This window comes from Erithacus rubecula (genome assembly GCF_903797595.1).
Source record: "Erithacus rubecula genome assembly, chromosome: 28".
NCBI lineage: Eukaryota > Metazoa > Chordata > Aves > Passeriformes > Muscicapidae > Erithacus > Erithacus rubecula.
This window is the reverse complement of record NC_136680.1, coordinates 2,353,160-2,361,662: the sequence shown is the minus strand read 5'-3', so window position 1 is coordinate 2,361,662 and position 8,503 is coordinate 2,353,160. Positions and strand designations below refer to the sequence as shown.

At 67.9% G+C, this 8,503-nt stretch overlaps 1 protein-coding gene across 2 annotated transcripts; it reads right to left on the bottom strand.

Moving 5' to 3' along the window:
* Positions 1-1,812: 1,812 nt before the first annotated feature.
* On the bottom strand, positions 1,813-7,271 carry PLPPR3 (phospholipid phosphatase related 3). 2 transcript variants are annotated; one of them, XM_079328324.1, is made up of 8 exons: positions 6,319-7,271; positions 5,584-5,702; positions 5,229-5,414; positions 4,954-5,083; positions 4,558-4,753; positions 4,425-4,482; positions 4,039-4,212; positions 1,813-3,784 (listed from the first exon to the last, which is right to left on the bottom strand). In XM_079328324.1, the coding sequence occupies exons 2-8, from the start codon at positions 5,656-5,658 to the stop codon at positions 2,522-2,524; spliced, it is 2,082 nt and encodes a 693-aa protein (XP_079184450.1). In that variant the 5' UTR covers positions 5,659-5,702; positions 6,319-7,271; the 3' UTR covers positions 1,813-2,521. The 2 variants fall into 2 exon arrangements, with proteins under 2 accessions (XP_079184450.1, XP_079184451.1); XM_079328325.1 differs by lacking the exon at positions 6,319-7,271 and adding an exon at positions 5,849-6,137.
* Positions 7,272-8,503: the final 1,232 nt, after the last annotated feature.

Sequence of the window (8,503 nt, the reverse complement as noted above, 5' to 3'; positions counted from 1 at the left end):
CTTGGAGCTGCTGTCGTGGCTCTGCTGGCCCCATCCCTCTGGGCTGAGCTGGCATTAGGCTCCAGCGTATTCCACAGGCGTCTGCAGAGCCCTCTGGCTCCAGGGTTACCGAGGGGGTCCTGCCGGAGCTGGGGGCTGCTGAAAGGGACCACTGTTGTTCCTTGAAAGGCTAAGGGGATTTGTTACAGCTGCCTGTGAAAGCTGGGCCGAGGGCGATGCGTTTCTGCCCCGCAGGAGTGAGCAGGGTCATCGCTCCGGGGTTGTTCTCAGAGTTCTCTGGGGCCCCCAGCCCATCCCTGTGCCCTTCCCTGGCCCCTCGGACACGGATGCGCCGCTACCGCGGCTGAAAGATCCGACCAGCGCTGGACGGGATCCCCATGGGAACAGCGGTGGCTTCGGGGGGGTCGCGTCCTTCCCCAGCTCCGCTCTCCCGTCCCCCCTTCCCTCGGCAGAACCCCCAGCCTGGCCCCGGGCGGGCCGTGCCCCAGATACAGCACAGCCCGTGTCGGGGCTGCCCGGCCCGCGGAGAAAACTGCCCTGAAACTGCGTTTAACGGGAAAACGCAGACGCGGGGAAGGTGGGGGCTCCGCACCAAAAGGTTCTTCCAGCTCTGGAAGATGCTGCCTGCGGAGTGAGCACCCTAAAGCCCGGCCTTCCGCACGCACTGAACCACCACCGGCTGCAGAAAGGGAACCCCAAAGCAGGAACCCCAAATCGCAAAGCGAGCCCCGGGGTGGGGCCGGGAGCGGGGCTGTGTCACAAAGCCAGGCCCTACCCGGTGGGACACGGGGACGGGCCGGGCACTCCTAGCAGAGGGTGTCCCCAGCGGAAAAGGTGGGGACAGGACAGGTGGCGAGGCTGGAGCTGATGAGGTGCGGGTTGACAGCCCCTCCTGCTGCAGCCCTGTGTGGGGCCGGGGGAAGGATGAGGATGAGGATGAGAGTGATTCCGCTCCCTCATCCCCCCGCGAGTACCCAAGCGATGCAGCAGCGCCTGGAGGGGCTGGGGGGCTGCCCGAGGCGGGTGAGGGGCTGCGGGTGCGGGGCTGGGGGGCGGATGGAGGCTGCGGGAGTGGGTGCGGGGCTGGGGGCTGCCCGAGGGGGGTGAGGGGCTGAGGAAGCGGGTGCGGGGCTGGGGGCGGGTGGAGGCTGCGGGAGCGGGTGCGGGGCTGGGGGCGGGTGCGGGGCTGGGGGCTGCCCGAGCCTGCCAGAGCGATGCGGGGCTGGCAGTTGCCATGGGAACCGCTGGGTCAGAGGCGGCGGGAAGCGGCGTGTGACGCCATCGGCACCGCAATGAGCCGTGAGCGCGGGGGCGACGCGGGGCTGCTGGGCTGGGAGCCCCCACATCGCCCCGACCCCCGCCAGGGACCGCCGGAGCTCGGCGTCGATCGCGGTGACCTTCGCCAGCGGCTCCGGGTCACCTCCCCGGCTCCATCCAGTGGAGCAGCCCCACGGCGCTTGTGATGGTTGGGGTGGGACCCCCTCGTCTCCCACCCCCAGGGCACCCCACAGCCCCCCACTCCACGGGCTGCTGCCACAATCCTCCCTCTAATCCCGGGTGGCTTTTTCAGCACCGAGTCAGGGTTATGTGGATAATCCATATGTTTGCAAGGCAAAGGCTTTGGGATATCCACTGTTAATCCAATTGGCAGTGGCAGTTTGGTGCCATCGGCACAGTGTCCTGGAGGGAGGGGGACGCCGCTGCTCCAGCCGCTGCTCCCCGGGTTTGGGAACTCCCGCGGAGCCCTGGTCCTATCCCACCCCAGCCGTGGGACTCGGCTGCCCCCCACCCTGCCAAAATAACCCAGCCAGGGAACATCCACGTGTTTATTTGCTTTCCAAACCACAGCTGCTCCAGCTGTTGCCCGACATATTCGCAGCCTGGAGATCCCCTCCCTGCTCCCCCCAAACCTCAGCTGCAGCCCAGGGCTGCTCCTCCTGGGGCAGAGCTCAGTCCCCACTGCATGCCCACCCCAAAACCCCCTCTCCTCCAGTCCCTGCAGTATTTACAGCCTCTGCACACCCAGAGCTACAGCGCTGGGGAGACCCCCCCTCCCTGTCTGCCCACCCTCAGTCTCCCTCACACAGATCGTGCAGGATGGGGGGGTGTCACAGGACCCCCAGCACCCACAAACCCCATGAGCTAGGGCTGCTGCCCCACAGCAGCCTCTTTCCCCTTTTAAACCCCTCAATCTAGTCCCCCCCAAAGCCCTTCAATGCCATTTGTCCTTCCCCGCCCCCCTAGAGACATCCAGCTCCAGAGCTGGAATAAAATAACCCCTCTGAAATGTCAGCACCAGTGTTAGAGAGAAAAAGTCCAAAGTGCTTGGAGCTGCCCAGCCCCACAACCTGTGGGGGGGCAGAGCCCCACCAGCTGCCAGAGCAGAGTCCCCTGCTGGGGGTCCCACAGACATCTCAGCTGGCTCAGGACCACAGTGGCCGTGCTGCAAAGCCAGCCCTGTCCTGCCATCCCCTGCAGAGGGGCCCTGGCATCACAGAGCCCCCCAAAGCAGGGCAGGGGCTCAGTCCTTAAACCTGCGGCCCGCCTGCATCTTCTTGTAGTACAGATCCACCTCGCTGTCCGCCGCCCCGTCCCGCTCGGCCGGCTTCCTCCGCAGCGTGGAGTCACGGCTGGCTGTGGCCAGCAGCCCCTCAGGGGGGGCCTCCACCCGCTCCCCACCACCCCCTGCTGCCCCCGGGATGGCGGCCAGGCTGCCGTAGCGTGGCTCATCCTGCTCCATGTCGCTGACAGAGGAGCCAGGGGAGACACCGGCGCTCTTGGCCGGGCGGAAGCCGTGGAAATCCTTCCCCACCTCACCCAGCTCGTAGGTGTCTGGCCCATCTGGCCCCTTGGGCCCCGACTTCCACTCCCAGGGCCCGTTGCCAGCAGAGAGGTGGACAACAGGGTGGTGAGGGGCGTGAGCGTCGATGGTGATGATGCTGGAGCTGTCCCGCTCGGAGGGCGAGCGGTACTGAGACGAGTCAGAGCTGGTGGAGGACGAGGACGTCTCTGAGTGCTTGGGGGTGACAGAGACGAGGCTCTGCTGCTTGGACATGGCGATGACCTGCATCAGGCGCGGGGGGTTGGCAACCCGCTGCGCTCCCCCCTTCTCGGCCACCATCACCCACTTGGCTCTCACGGCCGCCCCGCTGCTGGCCGCGGCCGCAGCGCCCGCCTGGCTCTCCTCGGGGATGTGCACCAGCTGCGAGGCGCCCGGCCGGGGCTGGATCAGCACACGGGGCCCCATGGCCACCCGCTCGGCCGAGCGTGCCTGCACCGTGGGGTACAGCGAGGGGGGCACCTCCTCGCCGGGCTCCCCCACAGCCCGGCCCTGCGCCGCCTCCTCCGCCAGCGTCATGCTCCGGCCCTCCAGAGACTTCTGCTTCCACTCCGTGATGAGCTGCTTGGAGCGGGAGGCGTCCACGGGGACGTGGATGGTCATGTGGCGCCGCGCGGGGTCATCCATGGACGGCGTGTTGACGCGGGGCAGGGTGTTGCTGAAGGTCACCATGTTCTCCTTGCCCATTGGGCTGCGGGGGGCCAGCAGGTCCACGTCCACACTGGCCCGCTTCAGGCTGCCCAGAGAGTTCTTCTCCCGTGGCACCGGCCGTGCCACCTCCTCCAGCCGCGCCTGGGGGTTCAGCTCGTCGGTGCTCACCGACTTGTTCTGGTGGTACACGGAGTCGTGGCCCCGCTGCGTCAGCGCCCGCAGCGCGTCCTTGGCCGGTGCCTGCGTTGGGACCCGCTCCGTCGGGGCGCGGAAGTTGCCAACAGCATGGAAAGCCTGTGGGAAGGGGAACCAGAGAATTCTGGAATGGTTTGTGTTGGAAAGGACTTTTAAAGGTCATCTAGTCCAATGTCCCTGCCTGTGGCAGGAACAACTTCCACTAGACCAGGGTGCTCCAAGCGCTGTCCAGCCTGGCCTTGAACACTTCCAGGGATGGGGTAGCCACAGCTGCCATGGAGAACGTGGAGTCAAAGGGCCCCACCAGCATCCCCCAGCCCCCTCCCTGGCCCAAGGGCAGCACCTGCACCCACCAGGTAGGCGGCAATGCCAGCGCCGATCAGGAAACCCACGTAGACGTCGGCGGGGTGGCTGCGGTACTGGGTGATCTGGGTCAGGCCACAGATGCCGGCGGCGATGGCAAAGGCAAAGACCAGGATGGGCTTGAGGAGTTTGGTGCTGTCCGAGATGATGGAGTTGAAATACATCTAGGGCAGGAACAGGCTGTTAGTCATGGCCTGGCCGTGCATACAGCTGTTGGGTGCATGTGGGACTGCAGGTGCCTGCACACACACCCAGCACAGGCACAGGAATATTTGGCATAGCTTGTCTGTGCCAACAGGAGAGGGACAGAGCTGCCCATGGCATGGGACTCATGCTGACCCAAGCTGGCACGTGCCAGGCAGTGCTGGGAACTCACCGACACATAGACAGCAGCGAAAGCTGAGAGTGTCGCATGCTGGGATGGGAATGTCTTCCTGCAGGGAGAAGGGACATGGTTGACACAGGGCAGGAGAGCTGGCAGTGCAGCACAGGGCTCCCCTGGCACGTACCTGGCAGAGAGGATGGCGTGCTTGTCGGTGCCTGAGCAGATGTCCTGAGTGATGTAGGGGTTGGCGTCACAGGGGGTGCCCAAAAGTGTGTAGTTGGGCTTGCAGACAGTCAGGAAGAAGGGAGCGTGGTAGCCAGTAGCCAGCTGGATGATGTCTGTCACTAGGGCTGTGGCACAGAGCCCGAACACGTGGACACCTGGGGATGGCAGAAATGGGACAGTGGGTCACCCCCCATCCCATGTGGGGCAGCCAGGACTCACCCAGCCCTGGAGCACCCCCTGGAATGGGTGTGCATTGTCCAGGGTTTGGGTAGGGGTCACGCTCCAGCTATCACAGCAGGGTGGCCCCATGTCCCCTCCAGCCCCCTGGTCCTGTTCAGGCTGTGGCACAACGTACCCACAAACCTGACGGTGCGGCGCAGGAAGGAGTTGAAGTTGCAGCCACCGGCGTTGATGCTGCCCTCGGCGCCGGCGCGGCCCTTCAGCCGGGACTGCAGGCAGTACACCATGCCCTCCCCGACCATGATCTGGGAAGGAACCACTGGCTCAGGTGGGACTGGGGAGGGTGTGGTTGTTGGCAGAGCCCCTGATGGATGTTGGACTCTGCCAGGCACTGGGACCCCAATCCCCGGCTCTGTCCTGATCCCCACAGCGGGACAAGCCCGGACGCACCGAGGCAGCAGGTGCAGCAAAGGCCAGGCTGAGCAGCATCAGCAGCGGGATGAGCTCCTCGTTGGTCTCCACGTAGGGCATGGAGAGAGCCCGGTCATGGCACTGGAAGCCCACCTTGGCTGGCTTGAAGAGGTCTGTCAGCTCCAGGAAATAGAGCGTCACAACAGAGGAGGCCACTATAGGCAGCTGTGGGGGAGAATGGGGACCAACAAAGCCCTGGAGTGATGGCACCACACAGCCCCACCAGAACCAGGCACAGAACTGAACCACTGTGCCAGGGCCTAGGACAGAGCCCCCTGCACAGCCCCCACCCTCTGCACAGCTCCCACCCTGTGCCAACCCACCCCACACCCACCTCCACGAAGTAGAAGCAGGGCAGGAGTGTCATGCTGTCCTTGGGGGCACGGGCTTTCTCCTTGGGGGGGATCATGGTCCTGGGCAGGCACAGGGGTCCCAGCGAGCTGTGCCTCCACCCTGTGGGGGCACGAGTGTCACCACATGGCAGGGGATGGGTAGCCCCGGTCACCTTTGGTCACCCCTCCAGTTTCTGGCCCTGGAAGAGGACGAGCACCCCACGCCACTCCCGGTCACCCCCAGGTCACACCACTGTCCCCGCTCACCAGAGACACACAGCCGGAACGGGGGGTGCCCAGCCGAGCCAGGGGCTGTGACAACAGGTGGGGCAGAGGCTCGTCTGTCGCGACAGGCGGTCACTATCGCGACAGGCGGTGAGGCTGCTGCGGAGGGCGTGCAGAGGGGGTGTGCCGCCCTCAGAGCCGGGCCGGGGATGGGGTTCCCCGAGCCCTCCCGGCCCAGCCCCACGAGATTGCACCGAGTCCGGGCTGTGAGATGAGGGGGGAAGGAAAACGGGGATGGAGCGACGAGGGGCAAGGGCGAGGGGCAATGAAGGGGGGGAAATAACGGGGGATTAACCGGGGGTATAACGGGGAGGGCGGGGGGCGCAGCGGGGGAACCTCCCCTTGGCAGGGACCGTGCCGCAGCCGCGGGCGGGGGTCGGGCCGAGGGATGGGGAGGGGGTTTCGGGGGAGGGAGGAGCGGCCCTTTGTGCCGGTCCGTGCGCCCCACTCACCTCAGCGGCGGCCCCGGGGCGCAGCGGGGCGGGGGGCGGCTGGAGCGGCGGCGAGGGGGGGATGTCCCCGGGATCCGGGATGCTCCTGCCTCGGCGGAGCGCGGGGAGCGGCGGCTTCCTCCGCCCCCGCCGCCTCCTCCTCCTCCTCCTCCTTCTCCTCCTCCCTCGCCCGCCGCCCCCCGCTCCGCCCCGCCGCCCCCGGCCCCTCCCGGGGCGCCGAGCCCCTGACGAGCCCCCATCGAGCCCCCGCCGGTCCGGGGATGGGGATCTGGGGGGGTCGGGGGGGGGGCGGGAGGTCGTGGGGGGGAACGAGGCGAGACAAAGGGCCGGGCGGGGCCGAGTACAGCGGTGGGACCGACATCTCTGCGCTCCGCTCCGCACCCCGGACCGTGCCCCGGCACCGAGGGGGTCCCGGGGCCGCCCCCAACCCGGACGGTCTCCACCGCCGGCCCCCCGATCCACCCTTGTGCGGCGGGGGGTGTCCCCCTCCCCAAAGCCCCTCCTGCCCTGCAGAGCCCTCTCCCTTGCCCTGGGCCTGTGGCGACCCGAGGGGTCCCCAAACGGGGGTGCCACATCACGGGGGTCGCGTGACCCCCGAACTCACCGCCCCAGAGCTCTGCCAGCCCCTCCTGGGCTCTGCCCTGCCCGTGGCATCCCAGGGCTTCGAGGAGGGGCTCGGGGGGAGTCCTGGACCACTCACGAGTAGCCCCAAACACAGAACCACCCTCAGCAGGAGCCTCGTGCCGAGAGCTCCTCAAGCAGGTGCCTTGTGTCTCCCAAATTTGGGGCTGGGGAGGTGGGTGCAATTCCCTTTTGCTTTCTACAGGCTCCCAGCGCCTCCTGGCAGGGGCAGCAGCCCCCTATCCCCATCTGCCCCTGCCCTGGCTCTGCAGAGGATCCCCACTGTGCCCTACCCAAAATCTCACCCTGTACCCCATTCCCTGAACCCCACACTCGCTCCCCCCAGCCACCCGCTGCCCACCCTCTCACGGTCCTGTCCGGGCTCTGAGCTGCCCGGGCTCCACATGGTGCCCTTGTTCCATTTTTGGCCCTAAGTGGGCAGAAATCTCCAGGCGTATTTAACATCTAAATCCCGAATCCCTGGAAGCTGCGATTAAGCTTCTCCCTGCACAAAATCCCCGGTTTGAGCCCAGACTCGGCCGCCTCCCCTAACGCCACCATCCTGCGCGCTCCGACCCCTGCCCACCATGTGCCACCAGCACGTGGGGACAGCGGGGAGGCGAAGCCACCGCTGCAGAGGGGAGCCCGAGCCCCCGGGGACCACCAGAGCCCGGCCCCCTCCCCACCCGTGTGTCCGGGACCCGCTGCCCACGGGCCCATTGCCTTGGGGGTGCCGGAGGGTCAGAGCCAGGGGCGATGGGGTGTCTGCGCAGCTGGACAAAGGGAATGCGGCAGCTCGGAGCTGTACAAGCTCGTGGAGCAGGGAAAGAAGGAGAGGGTGGTCTGCTCTCCTGCACCTTGCGGGGTGTCCCCGGAGCCCTGCTGGGTCCCGGCTGCGCTATGGTAGCCACGGTGGCCATCCCGGCAAGGGGAGCGGTGAGAGGCACCGGGAACGAGCCCGGGAGGGGCGCCGGGCGGCTCCGGGACCGGTGGGGAGCCGAGGCTGTGGCTCCGCTTAGTGGCACCGGGGAGAAAGACACAGGGGACCGGGCTGCCACCGCCACCGGCATCCCGGACACCGCCCCTGTCGCTGCCATCACCGCTCCTGTCACCGCCGCCCCCAGCTCTGCAGGAACCCCCCGGTGACGGGACGGGTTTGTGTCGCTGGGCACACACCGAGCTGGCACCCTGCACCCACCCTGCACCCACCCTGCCCCTGCCCCTGCCCCTGGCCCTGCCCCCGCCCCTGCCCCCGCCCTGCCCCTGGCCCTGCCCCCGCCCCTGCCCCCGCCCCTGCCCCTGCCCCTGCACCCACCCTGCACCCGCCCTGCCCCTGCCCCTGCCCCTGGCCCTGGCCCTGCCCCCGCCCCTGCCCCTGCCCCTGCTCCTGCCCCTGCCCCCGGCCCTGCCCCTGCCCCTGCCCCCGCCCCTGCCCCTGCCCCTGCCCCCGCCCCTGCCCTGCCCCTGCCCCTGCCCCCGCCCCTGCCCCTGCCCCTGCTCCTGCCCCTGCCCCCGGCCCCGCCCCTGCCCCTGCCCCCGCCCCTGCCCCTGCCCCTGCCCCTGC

What these genes read in the sequence shown, in the direction of transcription:
- PLPPR3 (XM_079328324.1), bottom strand. Translation starts at nt 5,658, where the DNA reads ATGATCCCCCCCAAGGAGAAAGCCCGTGCCCCCAAGGACAGCATGACA. An exon ending in CCTGCTTCTACTTCGTGGAG is followed by an intron (nt 5,415 to 5,583) that starts GTGGGTGTGGGG and finishes TCTCCCCCACAG; the next exon opens with CTGCCTATAGTGGCCTCCTC. An exon ending in CCGCACCGTCAGGTTTGTGG is followed by an intron (nt 4,754 to 4,953) that starts GTACGTTGTGCC and finishes TGCCATCCCCAG; the next exon opens with GTGTCCACGTGTTCGGGCTC.